The 27,565-nt window shown below is 42.7% G+C and overlaps 1 protein-coding gene across 1 annotated transcript in view; it reads right to left on the reverse strand.

The window, feature by feature from the left end:
• Window positions 1-27,565, reverse strand: part of LOC115073505 (scavenger receptor cysteine-rich type 1 protein M130-like) — an 81,419-nt gene that overhangs the window by 33,526 nt on the left and 20,328 nt on the right. The window contains exon 3 of the mRNA XM_029571977.1: window positions 8,292-8,696. Within this exon, the coding sequence (XP_029427837.1) occupies window positions 8,292-8,696 (405 nt within the window). The remainder of the gene's footprint in view (window positions 1-8,291; window positions 8,697-27,565) is intronic.

Here is a 27,565-nt window from a genome sequence, read left to right on the forward strand (position 1 = left end):
CAGTATTGCCAGCCTCACTTCGATAACACCTGATAAAGACAAGACATGACAAGAAGTCTGATATCCTACTCATCACAATTCATTGTAACTGCAGTATTGCCAGCCTCACTTCGATAACACCTGATAAAGACAAGACATGACAAGAAGTCTGATATCCTACTCATCACAATTCAATGTAACTGCAGTATTGCCAGCCTCACTCCGGAAACAGCTGATAAAGACAAGACATGACAAGTAGTCTGATATCCTACTCATCACAATTCAATGTAACTGCAGTATTGCCAGCCTCACTCCGATAACACCTGATAAAGACAAGACATGACAAGAAGTCTGATATCCTACTCATCACAATTCAATGTAACTGCAGTATTGCCAGCCTCACTCCGATAACACCTGATAAAGACAAGACATGACAAGAAGTCTGATATCCTACTCATCACAATTCAATGTAACTGCAGTATTGCCAGCCTCACTCCGATAACACCTGATAAAGACAGGACGTGACAAGAAGTCTGATATCCTACTCATCACAATTCATTGTAACTGCAATAATGCCAGCCTCACTCCGATAACAACTGATAAAGACATGACAAGAAGTCTGATATCCTAGTCATCACAATTCATTGTAACTGCAGTTTTTCCAGCCTCAGTCCAGAAACACCTGAAAAAAACAAGACATCACAGAAAGTCTGATATCCTACTCATCATGATTCATTGTAACTGCAGTATTGCCAGCCTCACTCCGGAAACACCTGATAAAGAGAAGACATGACAAGAAGTCTGATGTCCTACTCATCACAATTCATTGTCACTGCAGTATTGCCAGACTCACTACAGAAACACTAGGAGTGTACATTCGTTTTCGCCATATTGGCGATCCGCAACGTATATTGCACTATTCGTAGTATTCGTGGGGAAGCGAAACGTATCGTGATTCTCCACGAATACATGAATCTTCCCAGAATTATACGGCCAGCTAAATAAAAATTTAAACAAACCCACCACCCTGCTGAACCCCCTCAAGTCTTACCAAAACTCCCTGGTCGTCCAGCGGGGGATCCGGCAACCATCCCCTGCACTCACACCCTTGGTGCCGGTTTCATCATGGCACCGATAGCCTTTGTCACAGGGGCTACCGGTGCCATTGTTCAGCCCCTGTCACATGGCCATTGGGGCCATCTTGTGCTCCTACCATGTGACAGGGGCTGACAAATGGCACCGGTAGCCCCTGTGACATAGTATGGGCAAAGGCTATCGGCGCCATTTTGAGTACTGGCATCGGCCGGCCGGAGTGCAGGAGGTTGCTCCGGACCCCTGTTGGACCCCCAGGGACTTTTGGCCAGCTTGGGAGGCCTCCTGACCCCCACAAGACTTGCCAAAAGTCCAGCAGGGGTCTGGGATTGACCTCTTGCATGCCGGCCGTCTGATGCCAGTACTCAAAATGGTGCCGATCCCCTTTGCCCTCACTATGTCACAGGTACTGATGGTCGGCCCCTGTGACATAGTGAAGGCAAAGGCGATAGGTGCCATTTTGAACACTGGCTGCAGATCGCCTTTGCCCTCACTATGTCACAGGGGCCGAACTTCGGTACCTGTGACTTAGTGAGGGCAAAGGCGATCTACGCCATTTTGAGTACTGGCATCGGACAGCTGGCGTGCAGGAGGTCGCTCCCGGACCCCCGCTGGACTTTTGGCAAGTCTTGTGGGGGTCAGGACGCCCCCCCAAGTTGGCCAAAAGTCCGGGAGCGACCTCCTGCACTCCGGCCGTCCGATGCCAGTAATCAAAATGGCACCGATAGCCTTTGCCCATACTATGTCACAGGGGCTACCGGTGCCATTGGTCAGCCCCTGTCACATGGTAGGAGCACAAGATGGCACCGATGACCATGTGATAGGGGCTGACCAATGGCACACGTAGCCCCTTTGACAAAGGCTATCGGAGCCATAATGAAATAGGCACCGAGGGTGTGAGAGTGCATTGGATGGCTCCTGGACTCCCCGCTGGCCACCAGGGAGTTTTGGTAAGTCTTGGGGGGGTCAGGAGGGTGGGGGGGTGTAGTTAATTTTAATTTTAGCTGGGACACGAATAGAAATCGCCGTATTAATGCATCGGGGTGCCATACGGCCGAATGCAACGTATCTGCTCCCCGACGAATCCGAATCACGAATGCAACGTATGGCGTCCCTCTGCACATCCCTAAGAAACACCTGAAAAAGAGAAGACATGACAAGACGTCTGATATCCTACTCATTATAATTCATTGTAACTGCAGTATTGCCAGCCTCACTCCAATAACACCTGATAAAGAAAAAGACATCACAAGAAGTCTGATATCCTACTCATCACAATTCATTGTAACTGCAGTATTGCCAGCCTTACTCCGGAAACACCTGATAAAGACAAGACATGACAAGAAGTCTGATATCCTACTCATCACAATTCATTGTAACTGCAGTATTGCCAGCCTCACTCCGATAACACCTGATAAAGACAAGACATGAAAAGAAGTCTGATATCCTACTCATCACAATTCAATGTAACTGCAGTATTGCCAGCCTCACTCCAATAACACCTGATAAAGACAAGACATGACAAGAAGTCTGATACCTACTCATCACAATTCATTGTAACTGCAGTATTGCCAGCCTCATTCCCATTACACCTGATAAAGACAAGACATGACAAGAAGTCTGATATCCTACTCATCACAATTCATTACAACTGCAGAATTGCCAGCCTCACTCCAGAAACACCTGATAAAGACAACACATGACAAGACGTCTGATATCCTACTGATCACAATTCATTGTAACTGCAGTATTGCCAGCCTCACTCCAGAAACACCTGATAACGACAAGACCCGACAAGAAGTCTGATATCCTACTCATCACAATTCATTGTAACTGCAGTATTGCCAGCCTCACTCCAGAAACACCTGATAACGACAAGACACGACAAGAAGTCTGATATCCTACTCATCACAGTTCATTGTAACTGCACTGTTGCCAGCCTCACTCCGATAACACCTGATAAAGACAAGACACGACAAGAAGTCTGATATCCTACTCATCACAATTCATTGTAACTGCAGTATTGCCAGCCTCATTCCAGAAACACCTGATAAGGACAAGACATGACAAGAAGTCTGATACATTTATACGGAGAGAGGAACAATTATCTCATCCTGTGAGTGGAGAGGTTAGAGTGGAAATTAGGAAGGGATGAGCAGAAGAAAAATAATTTTTTGGCTCAGTCATTCATGTCATGGGAACTCAGTTGGTTTCATTAATTTCAAAAAGAAAAAAATATATATTATTTGTTTGATTCATTGTTTGTTTTTCATTAAAATGAATGGGGGAAGGATTGCATTAGAACATAAGAAATTGCCATGCTGGGTCAGACCAAGGGTCCATCAAGCCCAGCATCCTGTTTCCAACAGAGGTCAAAACCAGGCCACAAGAACCTGGCAATTACCCAAACACTAAGAAGAACCCATGCTACTGATGCAATTATTAGCAGTGGCTATTTCCTAAGTATAATTGATTAATAGCCATTAATGGACTTCTCCTCCAAGAACTTATCCAAACCTTTTTTGAACCCAGCTACACTAACTGCACTAACCACATCCTCTGGCAACAAATTCCAGAGCTTTATTGTGTGTTGAGTGAAAAAGAATTTTCTCCGATTAGTCTTAAATGTGTTACTTGCTAACTTCATGGAATGCCCCCTAGTCCTTCTATTATTCGAAAGTGTAAATAACCGAGTCACATCTACTCGTTCAAGACCTCTCATGATTTTAAAGACCTCTATCATATCCCCCCTCAGCCGTCTCTTCTCCAAGCTGAACAGCCCTAACCTCTTCATCCTTTCCTCATAGGGGAGCTGTTCCATCCCCTTTATCATTTTGGTTACCCTTCTCTGTACCTTCTCCATCGCAACTATATCTTTTTTGAGATGTGGCGACCAGAATTGTACACAGTATTCAAGGTGCGGTCTCACCATGGAGCGATACAGAGGCATTATGACATTTTCCGTTCTATTAACCATTCCCTTCCTAATAATTCCTAACATTCTATTTGCTTTTTTGACTGCTGCAGCACACTGAGCCGACAATTTTAAAGTATTATCCACTATGATGCCTAGATCTTTTTCCTAGGTGGTAGCTCCTAATATGGAACCTAAGATCGTGTAACTACAGCAAGGGTTATTTTTCCCTATATGCAACACCTTGCACTTGTCCACATTAAATTTCATCTGCCATTTAGATGCCCAATCTTCCAGTATTGCAATGTCCTCCTGTAATGTATCACAGTCTGCCTGTGATTTAACTACTCTGAATAATTTTGTATCATCCGCAAATTTGATAACGTCACTCGTCGTATTCCTTTCCAGATCATTTATATATATATTGAAAAGCACCGGTCCAAGTACAAATCCCTGAGGCACTCCACTGTTTACCCTTTTCCACTGAGAAAATTGACCATTTAATCCTACTCCCTGTTTCCTGTCTTTTAACCAGTTTGTAATCCACGAAAGAACATTGCCTCCTATCCCATGATTTTTTAGTTTTCGTAGAAGCCTCTCATGAGGGACTTTGTCAAACGTCTTCTGAAAATCCAAATACACTACATCTACCGGTTCACCTTTATCCACATGTTTATTAACCCCTTCAAAAAAATGAAGCAGATTTGTTAGGCAAGACTTCCCTTGGGTAAATCCATGTTGACTGTGTCCCATTAAATCATGTCTTTCTATATGCTCTACGATTTTGATCTTGAGAATAGTTTCCACTTATTTTCCCGGCACTGAAGTCAGGCTCACTGGTCTATAGTTACCCAGATCACCCCTGGAGCCTTTTTTAAATATTGGGGTTACATTGGCCACCCTCCAGTCTTCAGGTACAATGGATGATTTTAATGATAGGTTACAAATTTTAACTAATAGATCAGAAATTTCATTTTTGAGTTCCTTCAGAACCCTAGGATGCATACCATCCGGTCCAGGTGATTTGCTACTCTTTAGTTTGTCAATCTGGCCTACTACATCTTCCAGGTTCACAGTGATTTCGTTCAGTTCGTCTGAGTCATCACCCCTGAAAACCATCTCCGGAACTGGTATCTCCCCAACATCCTCATTAGTAAACACGGAGGCAAAGAATTCATTTAGTCTTTCTGCAATGGCCTTATATTCCTTAAGAGCCCCTTTAACCCCTCTGTCATCTAATGGTCCAACCGACTCCCTCACAGGTTTCTTGCTTTGGATATATTTAAAAAAGGATTGCAGCTTAATGTGGGCTCCAGAATCGGGGGTTTTCTCATCAATTCTCATGAAACTTGTGGGAAGAAATCATCAGAAGCGGAAAAGAGTTCCACGTTATCTAGACTGTGGCAAAGTGGCACCAAAATTGGCAGGAACAGCCTAAGACTCCATAAAGGGCCCCAGCAGTGCTAAGAATCCTCCAAGTCATCATCAGAGATGCAAAAAAGCAGCAATTGTGGGGAGAAAACCCCAAAAGAGGACCCCAGCAGCAGAGGCATGAACCCTTGAATGCAGCATGAGAGGCTAAGGGGCATCAGCATCCTAAGGCATTATGAAGGAAACAGAAAAGATGGCAGGAAAAACCCTAAGGCACTAAGAAATGTGCGCAGAAATAAAAAAAACCCCTCAAAACATGGCTATTTAAGCAAGCTTACCCCTGACCCCTGCCTATACTAATCTCTCCTTTCCTTCCCCCGTAATGTGTAACTGTGCAATTTCTCTGACACATCCTATCTACGTTCTGAACATTATGTTGTATGTACAAAGTTCTTCTTTTGTCTTGTTTTGTTACTTGCCTCTAGTACACTACACTGTACCAGCCTTCATTCTCCCGTTCTCCCGCCTTTCCGCTGTTCCACTTGCATATTCCTCCCAGTTCCTCTTACCCCTGTTCTTTGTAACTGAGTTTCTTACATTGTTACCCTTGTTCTATGTAAACCGGCATGATGTCCCTGATGAATGTCAGTAAAGAAAAACCTTTAAATACATTAAATAAATAGTTATATATAAGGGAGGAGGAATGGCCTAGTGGTTAGAGCAGGAGGCTATGAACCAGGAGACCAGGGTTACAGTCCCACTGTTGCTCCTTGTGACCTTGGGCAAGTCACTTTACCCTCCATTGCCTCAGGTACAAAACCTAGATTATAAGCCCTCTGGGGATAGAGAAATACCTACAGTACCTGAATGTAAACCGATGTGATATCTCAGATTCAATGTCAGTATATAAAAATAATAAAGAAAAGGACCAAGAAGCACAAAGATTGTCATCAACACACCAGGATACCATGAGAGGTGCAAAGCAGCCCTCCATAGTGGCAAGAGCACCTCTAAATACATATACCTGGAGGAGAGGAGGGATGTGATACATCCATAGTGACAAGAACACCTCTAAATATGCGTACCTGGAGGAGAGGAGGGATGTGATACATCCATAGTGGCAAGAACACCTCTAAATATGCGTACCTGGAGGAGAGGAGGGAATGTGATACATCCATAGTGGCAAGAACACCTCTAAATATGCGTACCTGGAGGAGAGGAGGGATGTGATACATCCATAGTGGCAAGAACACCTCTAAATACATATACCTGGAGGAGAGGAGGGATGTGATACATCCATAGTGGCAAGAACACCTCTAAATATGCGTACCTGGAGGAGAGGAGGGATGAGATACAGACCTTCAGATACCTGAAAGGTATTAATGATGCACAGACCTCAAACCTTTTCTGTTGGAAAGGAAGCAGTAGATCTAGGGGTCATGAAATGAAACCTCAATGGGAACTACTCAGAACCAAGATCAGGAAATCTTTCTTCACAGAGATGGTGGTGGAAGTCTGAAATGCCCTCCTGGAAGAGGTGGTGCGGATAAAAACAGTAAACACATTCAAAAGGGACTGGGATAAAGATTGGAGATCCCTAGATGATGGAAATGAAAACCAGGATGCTGCCTGTCTGGGGGTAACCTGCATGGAGTGGGAGTGTTAGATCGCGTCCCCGCTGCGGGACTTACCTGGTCCTGATGTTCCCTCGCCACTGCAAATGCCACCGCTGATAGCAGCAGCCTCCTCCCTCCCCACATGGCAGGATTGTGCACGCCACCGACCCGTGCCTTATGAGCTGCTACCAGAAGTCCTGAGGAATGAGGTCAGCGGCAGCGGCTCTTTAAAGGGACATCGCACTTCCTGCTCTTTGCTTCAGCATCAGGCTTCCTGAGAGTCTGATCTTCTCTGCTGCACTAGTAGCTCAGGGCAGTTGTCCCCACCTTGCTCCTACAGTCTTCTGTTTGCTCCCTGTCTGTGCCTTCTCGCTGTCCTTTGTGCCGTATGTTCCTGCTCTCCCCATTCTTGCCTCTACCTTCAGTTTTGGTTCTGGCCTGATCTCCTGGGATCTGCTGCCTGCCGCCTGCTCAGACCTCTTGCCTGCTTATCAGATCTGCTGTCTGCTACCTGTCTCGACCATTCGCCTGCTTACTGGACTTACTGTCTGCCACCTGCTCTGACCATTTGCCTGTTTATTTGACTTGCTGTTTTGGACTTACTGTCTGCCACCTGCTCTGACCATTCCCCTGCTTACTGATTCTGCCTCTAACCCAGGGACCAGCCTAAGCCCTGCCGGCTGTCAGTATCCAATGGAAAACGATTGGATACAGATGAGATTCCTGACTGTTTCTCAGTGGTGGTTTTCCACCTGTGGTAACAGAGCACTAACACCTAAGGGTGCACGAAACCTAAAAGGAAGTTACTACCCTTAACAGAAGGAATGGGGTAACCTGCATGCAGCAGCAGCTACTGACATGAGCAACTTCCTGGGGAGACTGAATGGACTATTTGGTCTTTTTTTGCCGTTATTACTATGTTACTATGTAAATGTACCCAGATATTCAGCAGAACATACACAGATGAGGTTCCACTGAATACACCGAGTTATTCACATAAAATCATCCGGGAATGTTTAGGTCAGGGATTTCTTTACCTGGATTTACCCACCATGGCAATTTTGTCCAAGTAAACATTATGCAGGTAACCTTCTGCACAGACAAAGTTTAACTGGGAGCGGGGGAAATATTCAAATCTTGGGTTTTGCCCAGGTACCTCCCAATGTTAAACAAACCCTTTGAATATTGACCGCATTATAACCACCTGAATAATCTTGCTCAGCACTATTTGAACTATAAAATAATAATTATTAGAAAGGAGATTTTCCAGTCAGAGAGTCACATTTCTAATAGAACAGAACATCTGTGCATTCTGGTACCTGACTCTGCGCACTCCACATAGATGTGATGATAAGGCCGAAGGGTCATCCTCTTGGTTCCACACTGGGAGATGGAGGTCTCTTTGCCGCTACAGAAAAAATCCCAAGGTGAATACTCTATGTCTACTTTTTCAGGTGACAGACTCTCTCCAAAATCTATAGGTATAATGCTTTCTTCAATAAAGTTTAACTTATAGTTATTCATTTCATGTGGATCCTGCTTTGTGCTCACTTCCAGAGCAGGCCCACATTCCAGCTGTTTGCACACCACGGCAGCATCTGGCAGGTCCCATAACGCATGATCAAATAGATCAGGATGAGCTCTTCCCCATGTTTTATTGGAATAAATCTCCACTTTTCCAACACATCGGCTGCTACCATTCACTAAACTCACGTTGGAGATACCTACAGAGAAAAGACCAAAGATATAATATACAGACATGCACTGCACTCACAGGCTCTTCTCATGCTCCATGTTTTACTCACAAGAACATAAGAAATTGCCATACTGGGTCAGACCAAGCATCCATCAAGCCCAGCATCCTGTTTCTAACAGTGGCCAATCCAGGCCATAAGAACCTGGCAAGCTTCCAAAAACTGAGTCTATCACATGCTACTGATGCTAGTAATAGCAGTGGCTATTTTCTAAGTCATCTTGATTAATAGCAGGTAATGGATTTCTCCTCCAAGAACTTATCCAAACCTTTTTTAAACCTAGCTACACTAACTGCACTAACCACATCCTCTGGCAACAAATTCCAGAGCTGAATTGTGCATTGAATGAAAAATAATTTTCTCTGATAAATCTTAAATGTGCCCCATGCTAACTTCATGGAGTGCCCCCTAGTCCTTCTATTATCCAAAAGAGTAAATAACTGATTGACATTTACCCATTCTAGATATCTCATGATTTTAAACACCTCTATCATATCCCCCCTCAGCTGTCTGTTATCCAAACTAAACAGTCCTAGCCTTTTTAGTCTTTCCTCATAGGGGAGCTGTTCCATCCCCTTTATCATTTTGGTTTCCCTTCTCTGTACTTTCTCCATCACAACCAGGGCCGGCGGAAGCACTAGGCGAACTAGGCGGTCGCCTAGGGTGCCAGCTTCCCGGGGGCGGCACTGCCCCGGTAAAATTAAGAGAGCTGCATTAAGCCGCCGCCCCCCCGATAAAAATAAAAGAGCCGCTACCGGCAGCCCGCCCCTGCCCCGCGGTGCAAAAAAAAAAAAAAAAGCTGTTGCATCCGCGGCTGCCCTTTTCTTCTTCCCCGCCCCCCCCCCCCGACCCGGAACAGGAAGTGATGCGCGGGAAGCAGTGGCGTAGCCACGGGTGGGCCTGGGTGGGCAGGTGCCCACCCAACTTAGACCCAGGCCCACCCAACTGGCACCGGAACTGCAAGGCTGTCGCGGGATCCCATCCCCGCAACAGCGAACAAGAGAACCCACGCTTCGCGCGCCATCACGGCACACATGGGGCAGCACTGCTGCGGCCGTGTGGCCAACCGGTCTTCCTGTTCGGGGGGAGCGGAAGCGCCGCGTGCAGCTTCCGCTTCCTCCCCCCAATGCAGGAAGATCAGCTGCCTCTCCTGCTGCCACCCGTTCTCCTGCTATCTTCGGACCAAACGGCCCGCCGAACTTCCTGTTTGGGGGACCGGAAGCGCCGCGCACAGCTTCCGTTTTCTCCCCCAAAGCAGGAAGATCAGCTGCCTCTCCTGCTGCCACCGGCCTCCTGCTATCTTCGGGCGTCGGGCCGTACTGCCCGCCGATCTTCCTGCTTGGTGGGGGGGAGGGAGGAAGCGGACGTTGTGCGCTGCGCTTCCGCTCCCCCCCCCGACAGGAAGTTCGGCGGGCAGTACGGCCCGACGCCCGAAGATAGCAGGAGGCTGGTGGCAGCTGATCTTCCTGCTCTGGGGGAAAAAGCAGAAGCTGTGCACGTGCTTGAATGTGTATGTGTGGATGAGAATGGGAGTGTGTGTGGGTGAAAACTGGAGCCTGGGTGTGTATGTAGGTGAGAATGGAAGCTTGAATATGTGGGTGAATGGGAGCTCGAATGTGTGTATGTGTGGTTGAGAATGGGAGCCTGGGTTTGTGGGTGGGTAAGAATGGGAGCTTGAATGTGTGTATATATGGGTGAGAATGAGAGCCTGGGTTTGTGTGGGTGGGTGAGAATGGAAGCTTGAATATGTGGATAAGAATGGGTGCTTGAATGTGTGTATGTGTGGGTGAGAATAGTACCTTAAATGTGTATATGTATGGATGAGAATGGGAGCTTGAATATGTGTGGGTGAGACTGGGAGCATGGGTTTGTGGGTGAGAATGGGAGTCTGGGTTTATGTGTGTGGGTGAGAATGGGTGCCTGGATGTGCGTCTGTGTGTGCATAAGAATATAAGCCTGGGGAGGGGTGAGAAAGTGAGAACTTGAATGTGAGCTTGTGGGGGGGGGGGGGAGAGCATATGAGAGTGACAGCTTGAGTGTGTGAGAGGGAGTCTGTGAGAGAATGCGTGTATGTGTGTCTGTGTGGAAGGGAAGAAGACAGTAATAGAAGAAAGACACTGAAAAGGAATTAGGAAATGAGCTATAAGGGAAAAAATGGGAAAAAGAGACCAGGACCAACTGATTAGAAAAATACAAAGATCAGACAACAAAGGTAAAAATATATATCTATATTTTGAGATGTTAGCAATTTAAATATAAGCAACACAACCGCTCTCTCAAAATTTATGGACAGGTAGGAGCCGTGTATAAAATCGTAATAATAAGAAGGCTAAAGTACCACAAATCACCGTGAATTATGTTTGTATCATTAAGTAAACCTCATACTTACGCGTAGATGTGAATGCTATGCTGCACAATTTGGCATTATTTATCAGTAAAAAAACAACTAGTAGACCTGCATGCCTACAGCCCACCCATGTTAACCTTGTGCCCACCCAAAAAATCAATTCTGGCTACGCCACTGGCGGGAAGGAGAAAGAGCCGTGCCGCATGAAAAAAATAGCGGCGACAGCAGCATTGGCCTCTGAGCAATTGAAGCAGCCGGTAATCGGGAAAGGAGTCAGCAGCACGAGCCTCCTGCGGCCGATGGGATTCTTCCTTCTTGGCCTGTGGGGGCTGGAGGAGGCTGCGGCAGCTACCATTTGTTCTCGGGGGGGAAGTGAGTGAGAGAAAGAGAGAGAAGCAGCCAGCTAGCCTGTGTGTGATTGAGAGCCTGTGTGTAAGTGAGAGAATGTATTTGATCGAGAGCATGTGTGTGTGATTGAGAGAAACTGGTCAGAGAGCTGATGTATGTGTATATGTGAGAAACAATGAAAGTGACTGCTCAGAGAGATGACTGATGTGTGAGACAGTCAGGGATGTGACTGATGTGTGTGTGTGTGTGTGTGTGTGTGTGTGTGTGTGTGAAAGAGAGAAAAAGCATGGAAGTGAGAACTCTGGGTATGTGTGTGAGAAAGAGAAAGTGATTATGGGAATGAGAAGCCCATATATGTAAGTGGAACACGGAAGTGGGAAGCCTGTGTGTGTATGGCATGAGAGAAACTGTTCAGGAAGGTGACTGGTGTGTTTGTCAAAGACTGTTTGGGAGGTGATTGGTGTGTGAGAGACAGAAACTGGTCATGGGGGCATGACTGATATGGTGTGTGTGTGTGAGAGACATGGGCCTTAAGGAAGAGGACCATGAGTATAGAGCTTAGCCACTACTGCTGCTTCTGGTGTGTGCCACGGCCTGCATGGAAGAGGAGTAAGAGAGCTGCTGGAGGGGGTAAGTAAAGATGACTTTTTAAGTTTATTTTTCTTGATTGACTGCCATTTTAATTATTTAATATTATGTGATGTGTCTGCTTTTTTTGTTTGAGCAACAAGTATAGCTTTGGTTTATGTTTATTTTATTTATTTTTATTTATTTATCTATAAAAGAGTTTCTATACCGTCGATAAGACAAATCATCTCAATGGTTTACATGGCATAAAAATGTCAAATAAGTGTTCTGTTATAAATACAGACTTCGTTATTTTCATTAATGCACAATGTAAGTTAATTGTGTGTGGAGGCGGGGGGGAGGGGGGGGGGGCGGCATAGCTGACGTTTCGCCTAGGGCGCCTAATACCCTTGAACCGGCCCTGATCACAACTTTATCTTTTTTGAGATGCGGCGACCAGAAATGTACACAGTATTCCAGGTGCGGTCTCACCATGGAGCGATACAGAGGCATTATGACATTTTCTGTTCTATTAACCATTCCCTTCCTAATAATTCCTAACATTCTGTTTGCTTTTTTGACTGCTGCAGCACACTGAGCCGACGATTTTAAAGTATTATCCACTATGATGCCTAGATCTTTTTCCTGGGTGGTAGCAGCTCCTAATATGGAACCTAACATCGTGTAACTACAGCAAGGGTTATTTTCCCCTATATGCAACACCTTGCACTTTCCACATTAAATTTCATCTGCCATTTGGCTACCAAATTTTCCAGTCTTGCAAGGTCCTCCTGCAATTTATGACAATCTGATTGTGATTTAACTACTCTGAATAATTTTGCATCATCTGCAAATTTGATTACCTCACTGGTTATATTCATTTCTAGATTATTTATAAATATATTGAAAAGCACAGGTCCCAGTGCAGATCCTTAAGGCTCTCCACTGTTTTACCCTTTTCCACTGAGAAAATTGTCCATTTAATCTTACTCTCTGCTTCCTGTCTTTTAAACAGTCTGTAATCCAAAAAGGAAATTGCCACTTATCCTATGACTTTTTACTTTTCTTAGAAGCATCTCATGAGGGACTTTGTCAAATGCCTTCTGAAAATCCAAATACACTACACATCCACCAGTTCAGCTATGTCTACATGTATATTAACCTCTTCAAATAGGTGAAGCAGATTGGTGAGGCAAGACTTGCCTTGGATAAAGCCATGCTGACTTTGTTCCATTAAACCATGTCTTTCTATATGTTCTGTGATTTTGATGTTTAGAACACTTTCCACTATTTTTCCTGGCACTTTCCACTATTTTTCCTGGCACTGAAGTCAGTCTCACTGGTCTGTAGTTTTTTATATTGAGGTTACATTAGCTACCCTCCCGTCTTCAGGTACATTGGATGATTTTAATAATAGTTTACAAACTATTAAATCTGAAATTTCATTTTTGAGTTCCTTCAGAATTCTGGGGTGTATACCATCCAGTCCTGGTGATTTACTATTCTTCATTTTGTCAATTAGGCCTACCATATCTTCCAGGTTCACTGTGATTTGGTTGAATTCATCTCTGAGGCCTCTCTCCTTCCCATCGGAAGGTGAGGGCTGCTGCTTTGGAGTTTCTTTAGATTTTGTTTATTTATTTAAAATTACTTAAAACTCACACATCGCATCACAAGCCATTCTAAGGGCTTGATTCACTAAGGTATTGCTGCCTTTCTATGTCTATAGGAAAATGCCTTGATGAATCAGGCCCTTTCGTGGATTACAAATGGGTTAAAAGACAGAAAACAGAGTGCTTTTCAATATATTTATAAATGATCTGGAAAGGAATATGATGAGTGAGGTAATCAAATTTGCAGATGATAAAAATTATTCAGAGTAATTAAATCACACATAGTTTTTGGGTACTTGCCAGGTACTTGTAGCTTGGATTGGCCACTGTTGGAAACAGGATGCTGGGCTTGATGGACCCTTGATCTGACCCAGTATGGCAATTTCTTAAATTATGTTCTTAACTGAGATACAAAATATGTAAAATATATATGAAAGCAAACAGCATTTTAAAACAAAATAAAATACACAAAATATTGTCAGTATAAATCAAATTAAAGCATTAGCTTTTTATACATTGTTTTAGTTAATCTTCTACAAACTCTTTTATGTCCAATACAAAGCACAATTCAGTTGGAAGAGAGTTTCTGCTGTGGAAACTGCTCATTCTCTAGTTAAAACTAATTTTACTTCCTCAATTGAAGAAATGACTAATAGTTGCTGGTTGTGAGAATGCAATGAACATTGAGGGATATAGAAAAACAAGGTATATTTTAATTATTGAGATTTATCCTCACGTACCACTTTGAAAACTAAAAACAACACTTTAAACAATATCTTGTAATGCCAAGCTACCAATAGAACAATATTTTAACAATGCCGGTTGATGGCAATATAGTGCACGCTTGTAGGCCATTGTAAACAATTACTTTGTGGACTCTTATTTGACTTTAGATTGTATAAGTCAATAAATGGATTTTATTAAAAAAAACAAACAGTCTTTCAAGTAACTGACCTTGAGCTGAAGAATCAAACTAAGCCCAGCAAAGATTCTTGACAAAATATTTATTCTCAAAACAGTGTTGATCAAATTATTTTCTAAACAAGCATCAGGAACAAGAGAAAAAAAAACTTGGCAACAAATGATAAAAATATTCAAGATAATAGGCAAAACACAAAAACAAATGCAGAAACTAGCTGAGGAGATGCATACAGGATTGCTGATGGTTGCCAAGGCAACCTGAACGCCTCTTCTCAGTACAGTTATACAAGAAATCAGTGACGTATCTTTTCAGTGGAGATTGGAATCAGCTTGAGCCCCAGTTACATCCACAAGGCCCATTACATCCCTTCACAAGCGAATTCCCACAAGACCCTTACAACCCGGCATGAGTCTGCCCTTCGATCCAGAAAATCTTCACTACAAAAAACCCGCACACGCCGTGGTGAACTCCCTACTCAGTGTGCATGCATTTGAGCCGACGTCAGGCACGCATACGCGCGCACACTCGAGACGTCCAATGAAAGAATTCTCACAAGCCCGAATGAGCTCCACAGAAACCCCCCGGCCGACGAGCAACCCAGCAAAACTGGCAAGATTGCTGCCTCGATGCCAATCCCACAAAAGGTAAATTTATAACAGCCATTTTGACTATGGATAATGGATACCCTCACTCGAAAAATCATGAGGTTAGACCATAGGCTTGCATTTTAAATTCAGTAGTGGAAAAGCAAATATGCTGGATTCTGAAAAATTGACTCACTGGGAGACCATTCTTGAAAGCACACGGGTGAAAACTTTGATACATTGAAAGGCTGTTACGGTCCAATTGCTTCCCATAAACCGTGGTCTCCAATCCATTTTCACTTTTGAACATAAAAATATGCAGAAAGGAAATCTGGTTCAGACTTGAGTTCACAGTGAATTTTAAATGCAAATCAATGGTGTTTAACCAGTCAAAAAATTGTATCAAAGATTCTTCTGTGGAGTTCCAAAGAAAAAAAAATTCTTCAACATATCTTACCCAAAAAATAATGAGGGAAAAAAATGAGGATTTGTAAATAAATTCTTGTTCCAAAGCATCCATTACCAATTCAACTATTAATGGGATTACCGAAGAACCCATGGCAATTCCATGAGTTTGAATGTTAAAATCCCCATTAATTTTTTTTTTATTCTTCTTTAACACTAAACGTGCTATAGCTATCAAAAACTTCAGAGGGAATACGATGCATGTGTTGTACCAATAAAAAGGTAGTCTCAATGGTCTTAAGCACAGTCCTGTGGGAAACATTCGTAGAAAGAAATAACATCAATAGTGACTAGAATGTTATTAGCAGAAAGTGGTGGAAGTCTTTGTAATTTATTTGGCACTTGTGTAGTATCTTAGATATAAGAATACATATTTTTAATATGTGGGTGCAAAAATGTGTCCAGAAAAATTGCTAAGGGTTCCAGGAGAGATCTATTACTTGAAATAATAGTACGTAAAGGTGGATTCACCAACGATATATGTACCTTAGAAGACCGTTCATTATCGGTGTCCTAGGATGAACAAAATGTAAATACTTGTGTTCCTTTTTAATTCGGATTGGAACATTCTCCTCAGAAATGAGATCTATCATAGGGTGCTATTTACTAAAGGGTTATCGCGTGCGTTAGGGCCTTTTTGCATGCGATAGGATGTAAGTTAGCTGCAGGGGAGGAGTCGGGGTGGGGAGGGGGAGGAGTTGGCCATGGCATCACCGCCGGCAATAATGTGCGGAATATTATTGCCCGCAGTAGTGCGACGAATAACAATACCTTTTATGGTGTCGCTATTTGTGCAAAAGGTTGCAGCCGGCTGCACCACGGCCTGCAAAATTGCACCGCTGCAGTGTGAATGGCTGCTGCCTTTCGCAGGCCCCTCCCCCACCCCCCCTTTGCCTCCCCACCCCCTTTTTCGCGGGATTCATCATTCTGTGAAGAATGATGAATCCAGTCCATGGTTTGTAATTGCAATGTTGGGTCTGTCTCTAAGAGCTGAAATATTTTGTGTCTGATAAATGTGTCAATAACTTATGTTTGTAGTATGTACAATCTTGGATAACAATGCTACCACCCTTGTCAACAGGTTTGATGACAATTGAATCGTTCATTGCTAAACTCCATAGGACTTGGATTGAGTCAGAAGTTATTTATTTATTTATTTGTATGTTTTTATATACCGAAGTTTAGCATGGCCTTCATTCTGGTTTACAGGTATAACAAGCTAATACATGAAAATACATGAAAATCAAACAGGTTACATTATTAACTGTGTGAGGCAGTGCAGCCCTACACTCCGAGATACATGTAAAAAACAGTGTTATACATTAACAGTCAAATTGATTACATTACTAACTGTGGGAGGGTGATAACAGGAGTCTATATGAACAGTCATAATATGTATATTAACACCGAAGGGGTATGTTTTGGTAATTATATCAGTTAGTTTTAGGTTTTTCACAGCGAGGTGATGCCTCTTATTGAGTATATTTTATAAGTGAGAGAAGGCAATTGGATGTAATAGGTCCAATCGGTTATAATGCTAGGTATAGGAGACGATGGCAGATAATAAAGTGCTTAGCAGTAATTATTTTTCTTGTGTAGGATATGGCACTTGTTTACCCTATGCCTTCTTTGTAGGCTTGTCTGAATAACCAGTTTTTGAGAAGTTTTCTAAATATTTTTGTGTTATTTTGTAGTCTTAGGTTTGTTTTTTTATTTACTATTTTTCTATACCGGCTTTCAAGACAGGGGTCACATCAAACCGGTTTACATTTAACAGGGTGTGCAATATACAGAGAACTCGAGCAACTATAACTGGTGCAGGAATTGCAGTTATAATAAAACAGGGAAGTACACAACTGGGAGCAGAGGAAGAAGAAGAAAAGAGAGATTAATTGACAGCAAATTATTTACAACGATTATTTACAGAAATGCAAAATTAATTCCAATGTGGAAGACATGACGTCGTGAATGAGGTTGATGACAGAGTGTTGGTGTTTAAACCCATTTATAACAATGTGTTTGTGATGACGGTAGCAGGGATCAGTCTGTGTCTGGATTGGCTTTTTTAAAAAGCCAGGTTTTTAGCCTTTTCCTGAAAGTTGGTAGGCACGGTTCCTGATGTTTTCTGGTAGTGTGTTCCATATGTGTGGTCCGGCAATTGATATTGCTCTTTTTCTTACGGTAGTTAGTTTGGCGGTAGTGACTACTGGGATGTCTAGCTTGGCTTTGTTTGTTGACCTAGTGTTACGTCGGTTATTGTGTTTTTGTATTATGGTGTTTATGGACATGCTTTCACTTTTATGTATTGCATTGTGAAAGATGGTTAGTGCTTTGTATTCGATTCTTTTTTCTACAGGTAGCCAATGCAGCCCTTTTAGTACAGGGGTGATGTGGTCCATTTTTTTGCGGCCTGTGAAGGCTCTGGCAGTGGCATTCTGCAGTATTTGGAGTGGTGGTGTAGTTGATTTGGGCAGGCTAATCAGAAGTGAGTTGCATTAATCGAGGTCTGTAAATATTAGGGATTGGAGAACGGTTCTGAATTCAGTTTGGTTCAGGAGTGGTTTTAGGTGTTTGAGAATTGATAGTTTATGAAAACCTTCTTTGATTTTCATTGCAATGTGCTTTTTGAAGTTTAGTTCGGGGTCAATCCACATTCCTAGATCTTTCACGTTTTCTTTTAGCTTGATGAGTGTGTTGTCAATTTGAATGGCATGGTTCTGGTGATCTACAGAGTTTTTCCTTTCAATTAGATTACATTCGGTTTTGCCATATTAAGGCAGAGTTTCATTTGGTTTAGCTTGTTTTTTATGGTATTGAGGTAGGTGGCTGAGAGATTCATTGCATTCTCGAGGGTTTTTGTTACTGGTATGATTAATTGGATATTGTCGGCATACATAAAGACTCGAGAGTAGCTGACATAATGGCAGTAGATATATATTGAACAGTGTGGCTGAGAATCCTTGTGAAACTCCATTATCTAGTGGGATGGCTTCTGAGGTGAGGTTGTTGATGTTTACTTTAAATGATCTGTTGTGGAAGAAGGAGGTAAACCAGTCCAGTGTTTTTCCAGTTAGACCGATCTCTGCTAGCCCGGAGATTAGGCTTTTATGTTTGATCATGTTGAAAGCGGCCGAGAGGTCTAGTAGGATTAGGATGAATCGTTGACTACTGTCGAAACCCCTTATGATTGTGTTTGATAGATTGAGGAGTAAGGTTTCTGTGCTATGATTCTTTCAGAATCCGTTTTGAGTGGGGTATAGGATGTTGTTCATGTCAATATGATCGTTGAGTTGTTTAAGGACTGATTTTTCAGTTAGCTTGGCAAGGAAAGGTACGTTTGAGATTGGGTGATAGTTGTTGAGTTAATCGGGATTAAGGTTCTTTTTTTTTAAGATGGGTTTAATTGTGGCAATTTTTAATTTGTCTGGTAGTTCACCTTCATCTAGAGATTTGTTTATAATTGCCATGATGGTTGGTGTAATGGTTTGAGTTATTTCCTTTAGGGATCGTATAGGTATTATGTCGAGTTCATGATGGGCAGGGTTTAGGTTTTTGATTAATTTTTCCATTTCAGTGGTTGATACAGGTTCGAATGTGGTCCATCGTGTGATATATTTGATGTTAAGCTGTGTTTTTTGGTTTGGGAATTTGTTTATTTTCTCAGTTATTTTGCTGATTTTGTCTTTGAAGAAGATGGCAAGTTCTTGGCTTAGGTTTTTGTTATGGGGTGTGATGATGTTGTTGTTGTCTGAGATTAGGTTTTTTACTATGTTGAATAGCGATTTTGGGTCATTGAGGAGTTTTAGATTTTTTTTGCCATAGTAATCTCGCTTTGTTTTATTTATCAAGTTTTTATAATATGCTAGGTGGGTGCAATATCTTTCCAGCGTTAGTTGGCATTTGTTTTTCGCCATTCTTTTGCTTTCCTTCTTAAGATGGATTTTGTGTCTCTTAGTTGACTGTTGAACCATGGGATCAAGTTTTTTCTTTTGTTCTTGATCTGTTTTGTCCTTTCTGGGTTTATAGTATTGGCAATTTCAGTTGTAATTTGGTGCCATGATTGGGTGGCTGTGTTTATATTTGAGAGATCTAAGTTCATTAATTGCTTTCCAAGTTCTTGTAGGAGTTTATCTTGCTGGAAAGGGGGTCTGTACTTGAATGAGTAGGGTTTGTTAGTTTCTGTCTTGATGTTTGGGTTGGTTTGGGCCTTGCATTGTAGGAGAATGTGGTCTGACCATGGGACTGGTGTGTAAGATACTGTTATGTTTGTTAGGAAATTGTCGTTTGTGAAAATAAGGTCAAGAGTTTGAACTGCTTTATGAGTTGGGTTGTTCACCTGTTGTGTGAAGCAGAGGGATGATAGTACATCCATCAGGGTTTGGCAGGTTATCTTTCATCTGGGAATTTTCCATTTTTTCAATGTCTTTCAGTACTAGCTCTCTAAATGTGATAATCTACTAGATGGGGTGGGGGGGGGGGGCACCCATTTTGATTTTCCATAAATTATGGATGTTCTCTCTTCAGGAATCTCACTCAAAGCACAATAAAGTTTAATTTGTAATTTCCTAATGAACTGATGTATCAACACCCAACTGTCAAAATAATTGTGTTTGTTTGTTGGAACAAATGGAAGCCCCAAGTTTAAAACTTGCTCTTGGGTGTGTGTTAACAAATGATATGATAAGTTAGAATACCATAACAGCTCGGTAGCCCAAAATATTTGTGTATTACAACATTCTGACAAGGCAGAATTCATAACTACATAGTAAAAAACCTGGTTCTCCCCAGAACTTAAACGGATGAAGCTAGACCTCAGACACAAAGAAGGCACATGGCGTAAGAACCCCAACACCACAACACTATCGGATTACAAATGTACCCTCCATCTCTACAAGATCTCTCTTCTACAGACAAAAAAAGATTTCTATGCAAGCAGAATCCACGATATGCAATATGATGCCAGGGCTCTGTTTTCCTTCGTATTCCAACTCACAAAACCCTCTGCCCCCACCATCCCTGATGAACAGGATCAATCTAAAGCCAATGAACTAGCATTTATCTTCCAGGATAAAATTACAAACACACTTGCACTTCTCCCCACTATCCCAATGCCCCCAACCCTAAATTCTAATCCCACCCATCGCTCTAGAGCCACCCTCGACTCCTTCAAACCCACTACCACCCTGGAGATAGAATCCACCCTTAAGAAAATGAAACCTTCCAGCCATCCGACGGACCACATCCCAACCAAACTTATGCTCCTCATCCCCAGCACCATCTCTAGATCACTGACCAACATCATAAACTGTTCCCTAGCCCAAGGAATCTACCCGGATGAGCTAAAAACTGCATCTCTCAAACCCCTCTTGAAGAAACCCAACCTGGATACAAAAGAACTCTCCAATTTCAGACCCATATCCAACCTTCCATTTCTAGCGAAGCTCACAGAGAAAGTTGTGAACACACAACTCTCTGACTACCTTGAGGAAAATAAAATACTATACCCTTCACAGTACGGTTTCCGGAAATCCTCCAGTACTGAAACCCTTCTCCTCTCCCTATCAGACCACATCCTCTTGGGTCTTGACAAAGGGCTTTCATACTTACTGGTCCTTCTAGACATCTCAGCGGCTTTCGATAAGGTAAACCATATCATTCTGCTAAACCGTCTATCAGACATTGGAATCACAGGACTCGCCCTCAGACGGTTCAACTCTTTCCTCAACAATAGAAGCTACAAGGTTAGAGTCAACAACAAAGAATCACCAAGTTATAAATCAACGCTAGGCATCCCACAAGGCTCTTCTTTATCCCCAACCCTCTTCAATATCTACTTACTGCCCCTCTGCCATCTGCTCACAAACCTAAAATTAACACACTACCTCTATGCAGATGATGTTCAGATATTGATCCCCATAAGAGAATCCCTGCCAAAAACGCTTGACTACTGGGAAAACTACTGGGAAAACTGCCTGAAGTCCATAAAAAGCCTCCTCTCCAGCCTGAACCTGGTTCTCAATGCATCCAAGACGGAAGTCCTTCTTATCTCCCCTGAACACTCGACCAACACCGATATAACAGCTCTCGTCCCACAGATTACTCAAACTAGAGATTTAGGAGTTATACTAGACAATCATCTGAATTTAAAGAAATCAATTAATAATATCACCAAGGACTGTTTCTATAAGCTTCATGTTCTAAAAAGAATCAAGCCCCTTTTCCACTTCCAGGACTTCAGAACCATCCTTCAATCTACGTTATTCTCGAAAACTGACTACTGTAATGCTTTACTCCTGGGGCTCCCCATCTCAGCCACAAAACCTCTACAAATGCTCCAGAACGCAGCAGCCAGAATCTTAACCAACACCAACCGACGTGCTCACAACACCCCCATCCTCCGAAACCTACACTGGCTGCCAATAAAATACAGAATTCTACATAAAGCACTCACTATAATCCACAAAACCATCCACAAACAGCTCACACTAGACCTTCAGACCCCTTTCAAACACCGCTCTTCAGAAAGACCCATCAGAGAAGCATATAAAGGAACCCTTCAAGTCCCTCCTACTAAATCCACCCATCTAACATCCACCAAAGAACGTTCCTTCTCCACAGCAAGCCCAGTCCTTTGGAACAGACTACCGACTGACCTAAGACTGGAACCCTGCCTTCTTACCTTTCGAAGAAAAATTAAGACGTGGCTGTTCCTCCAAGCCTTCCCCTAACTTAAAATGTCACTTAAAATATCACGTCAGACTCAGCCCAAGGAATGGGATGTTCACTAATCTCTTAACCCGTCATATATATCCCTATTGAAAAAAGAGCAGAATTCAAAGTCCTCACCATACTCCACAAAGCAATATACAATGCCGACTATTCCGCCTTTGATGACATCATTCACATCCATTGCTCCCAACGTACTACACGAACCGCCAGCAAAATTAATCTAGTGATTCCCTCACTTCCACAGGCTAAATTATCCTCCACCAGAAACAGAGCCTTTTCCATCATCGGCCCTAAGCTCTGGAACTCGCTTCCTCATTGCCTCACCAATCAAGATAACTTAAAATCCTTCAAAAAAGACTTAAAACCCTGGCTTCTCAGCCAATCTTTTAAAGATAGCACTCAATGACTTTAAAATTCTTTTATATATTCCTGCCATTTTTCAATCTCCCTGTTACAATGATACAGATGCCCTTCAATGCTTCATGAGATATATGTACATCTATTCAGGGTTCTATCCTGTGTTATCTTGTTATACATTCTCCTGTTGTGTTTACTATCGTTAATTTTAAATTGTAATCTTCATACATCGTTCTATGTAACATGTTGTTTCTGTATGTAAACCGGAGTGAAGGCAACTCTGCTATACCTCGGTATATAAAAAATGCTAAATAAAAATAAATAAATAAATAAATATTATTTGTATGTAGTTAATTCCTCTCTGTCTACTTCCTGGCTACTATAGCCCCCAAGTTCAATCCCCTTGTTATATGTAACTTTTCTTGTTTCCGCCTTCTTGTTTGGTTACACTTGTTAATCCCCCAAGTTCCATGTAAACCGGCCTGATATGAAACCCATTCATGAAGTCCGGTATAGAAATATTAAATTAAATATTAAATATATTAAATTAAAAATAAAATAAATAACCCAAAGCTCCAATTTCATAATATTTTTTCTGATGAGCCACTGATTTCTTTTAAAAAGGGTCCTAGCTCAAGCTTTTCACGCATCTTTATCCCCAGTTGTTAAAGCTACAGAATTGAAACATCACAAAGGCCATTTTTTACTGTGGAGCCTGTGACATGTGTTCAACCACTATTGAAGTTAACATCTGGCAAGACCCCATAACTACAGTGCATTACAAGACATTTCTCATTAGCAACTTTAACTCATAGAATGTTGTTTACATGTTACATTGCACTTGCCCACACAGTAGATTAAATATGAGTAAACTAGATGCGCCAATAGTAAACACTGTTTACAACATGAACATACTTTTGACCAATTACATTGGACAATTTTGGATACAGTCATTCCCTCAGAGAGATGGAGATATTAAGGCATTATTAAATTTCAAAGAACAATGCTGGATTTTCCAGTGGTCTTCCAGTGTTCCTCTTGGGTATAAATGACAATATAGAGTGGATGTCATTTGTTTGATTCACACAATTGTTAATGCTGCAGTGGAAAATAGTTTTCATTGTCATTATATACATCAAGCTGATTGGTCCATTTGAATTTGCCAGTTTTACATTGGTTCTTTGATCCAATTATACCGCATAAATAAGTATAATCAAAATGGCGGATGCTTTAACTGCTGTTATAAAGTGTGTGATGAGAAGCGGATTGTTTCAACCAAGATACAGATCATTGCTATGCCTTTTTGCTGTTGGAGCCCCTGAGGAAGGAAATCTTCCGAAACATGGGAAAAGTAATGGGAAAAGTAATGGAGTCACTGCTGAAAGAGAGAATAGTGAACTATCTACAGTCCGGAGAATTGATGGACCAGAGGCAACATGTAAACCGATTCACCAGGGGAAGATCCTGTCAGACAAATCTGATTGACTTTTTTGACTGGGTAACCAAGGAATTGGATCAAGGAAGAGCACTCGATATCATATACTTGGATTTCAGCAAAGCTTTTGATACGATTCCGCACAGGAGACTGGTGAATAAAACGAGAAGCTTAGGAGTGAGTGCCGAGGTGGTGACCTGGATTGCAAATTGGTTGACGGACAGAAGACAATGTGTGATGGTAAATGGAACCTTCTCTGAAGAGAGAGCGGTTTTAAGTGGTGTACCGCAAGGATCGGTGTTGGGACCGGTCCTGTTCAATATCTTTGTGAGCGACATTGCGGACGGGATAGAAGGTAAGGTTTGTCTTTTTGCGGATGACACTAAGATCTGCAACAGAGTGGACACGCCGGAAGGAGTAGAGAGAATGAGACGGGATCTAAGGAAACTGGAAGAGTGGTCGAAGATATGGCAGCTGAGATTCAATGCCAAGAAGTGCAAAGTCATGCATATGGGGAGTGGAAATCCGAATGAACTGTATTCGATGGGGGGGGAAAGGCTGATGTGCACGGAGCAGGAGAGGGACCTTGGGGTGATAGTGTCTAATGATATGAAGTCTGCGAAACAATGCGACAAGGCGATAGCAAAAGCCAGAAGAATGCTGGGCTGCATAGAGAGAGGAATATCGAGTAAGAAAAGGGAAGGGATTATTCCCTTGTACAGGTCCTTGGTGAGGCCTCACCTGGAGTACTGTGTTCAGTTCTGGAGACCGTATCTACAAAAAGACAAAGACAAGATGGAAGCGGTACAGAGAAGGGCAACCAGGAAGGTGGAGGATCTTCATCGGATGACGTACGAGGAGAGATTGAAGAATCTAAATATGTACACCCTGGAGGAAAGGAGGAGCAGAGGTGATATGATACAGACTTTCAGATACTTGAAAGGTTTTAATGATCCAAAGGCAACGACAAACCTTTACCATAAGAAAAAAATCAGCAGAACCAGGGGTCACGATTTGAAGCTCCAGGGAGGAAGATTCAGAACCAATGTCAGGAAGTATTTCTTCACGGAGAGGGTGGTGGATGCCTGGAATGCCCTTCCGGAGGAAGTGGTGAAGACCAGAACTGTGAAGGATTTCAAAGGGGCGTGGGATAAACACTGTGGATCCATAAAGTCAAGAGGCCGCCAATGAAGAGTGGGTGACTCGCCAGAATGATGGCTACTGCCTGGAGACAATACCCTTAGGGGCGGATTTTAAAAGGCGCGTGAATAGCCTACTTTTGTTTGCTCTCCAGGCGCAAACAAAAGTACGCTGGATTTTAGTAGATACACGCGGAGCCGCGCATATCTGCTAAAATCCTGGATCGGCGCGCGCAAGGCTATGGATTTTGTATAGCCGGCGCGCGCCGAGCCGCGCAGCCTACCCCCGTTCCCTCCGAGGCCGCTCCGAAATCGGAGCGGCCTCGGAGGGAACTTTCCTTTGCCCTCCCCTCACCTTCCCCTCCCTTCCCCTACCTAACCCACCTGCCCGGCCCTGTCTAAACCCCCCCCTTACCTTTGTTGGGGGATTTACGCCTCCCAGAGGGAGGCGTAAATCCCCGCGCGCCAGCGGGCCTCCTGCGCGCCGGGCCGCGACCTGGGGGCAGGTACGGAGGGCGCGGCCACGCCTCCAGACCGCCCCGGGCCGTAGCCACGCCCCCGTACCCTCCCCCAAAACGCTGCCGACACGCCCCCGAAACGCCGCGACGACCGGGCCCACCCCCCGACACGCCCCCCTTGGAGAACCCCGGGACTTACGCGAGTCCCGGGGCTCTGCGCGCGCCGGGAGGCCTATGTAAAATAGGCTTCCCGGCGCGCAGGGCCCTGCTCGCATAAATCCGCCCGGTTTTGGGCGGATTTACGCGAGCAGGGCTCTGAAAATCCGCCCCTTATTCAATAAACATACACATGGTTACTGTGACTCCAACATCGCTCTAAGCTTCAACAGCAAGAGGAAATGTGGAAAAAAGGATTTGCACTCACAAAGACGGGAGTAGCTGGCTTGTTACGGCGGTTACTACCCCAAACCAAATGTGCCTGATACTTCACTTTCAATGCATATCCAGCATAGCTCTCTGCTTCAATGGCAGGGGAGAAGAAAAACTGATATTTCACGCATATCCAGCATAGCTCTCTGCTTCAATGGCAGGGGAGAAGAAAAACAACCAATAAGGGCTGTATAACATAGTCTGGGTAAAAACAAATAAGCATGGGTGTAGCTTGCTTATTGCGGCAGTTACTACCCCTACTACCTCTAACTAATCAAGCTTGATATTTCACTTGGATGCAGCTCCATCACTGCTCTCTACATTAATGGTGGGGGAGGAAGGGAAATAGAACCAAGAGCTAAGAGAAACAGATAAGTATGAGAGAAAAAATGTGTGAAGCTTGCTGGGCAGACTGGATGGGCCGTTTGGTCTTCTTCTGCTGTCATTTCTATGTTTCTATGTGTCAGGCAGTGCATTTCTACATGACCTGTTTAATCGAAAAACTAAGATAAAAGTGTCAATGGTTTACATTGAGAAGCTTTCATTTTAAGTGTATATAACAAAAAAAACCAAGGACTTTAAAAAATAAGGATTTGAGAGACCTATGATTAAAAAATTGAATGGGCAACTCATTATTCATCCCTCTTAGTGGTTTAAGAGTGAAAATTGTAAATCACAAATAAGAGAGCTACACGCTAGCCCTGAGTATATCAAGTCTCTCTTTTTTTGCAATTATATGAATTTCCTATTTTATGTGTCTATTTATAATCAGTAGAAAGTCCTTGCCATATCGTATTAAGTAATCTAATTGATGTGTTCAACTACACTAGCATTCTCTTAAGAATCAGACTCAAGCTGAGAAACTGAGTGCTTTAGAAAATAAGATTACCCTTTTTCTGAACGTGAATCCGTTATAATGAGAAATCATTTAAATATGCATAGGAAACTGGAAAATTTGGGGAATAATCTTAAGAGATATAATTTAAGGGTTTTTTTTATTTTCCTCGTTGTTCAATTTTCTCTCCCTTGGAGATGCTTAGGAGATTTTGTTTTTATAATTCTCCTGGGGATCTCCAAGAAAAAAATGTTCCTTCTGTTGTTAAAGCTTACTCCTTGCTATCTGCTGATAATCATTTTGGAGAAGATTCTATGGATCTTACTGATTTCATTATTATATTTTTTTTTGTTTAATATTTTTATTGAAGTTATATGTAACATACACGAAGGTAAGAGTAACAAACATTATCACTCCATTTAAACATCAAGCATTAACATAGCAAACAACAGTGCCCTATATTTATTTATTTATTTATTTGCTTATTTATTTATTTAAATTCTTTTAATATACCGATGCTCAAGACCAGGTCTTATCGTACCGGTTTACAATAAACTAGGGGGTAAACCAGTTAATACTGAACGCGAAAGTTATATTACAACAGGGAGAGT

The sequence above is a fragment of the Rhinatrema bivittatum genome, chromosome 1 (genome assembly GCF_901001135.1).
Source record: "Rhinatrema bivittatum chromosome 1, aRhiBiv1.1, whole genome shotgun sequence".
Taxonomy (NCBI): Eukaryota; Metazoa; Chordata; class Amphibia; order Gymnophiona; family Rhinatrematidae; genus Rhinatrema; species Rhinatrema bivittatum.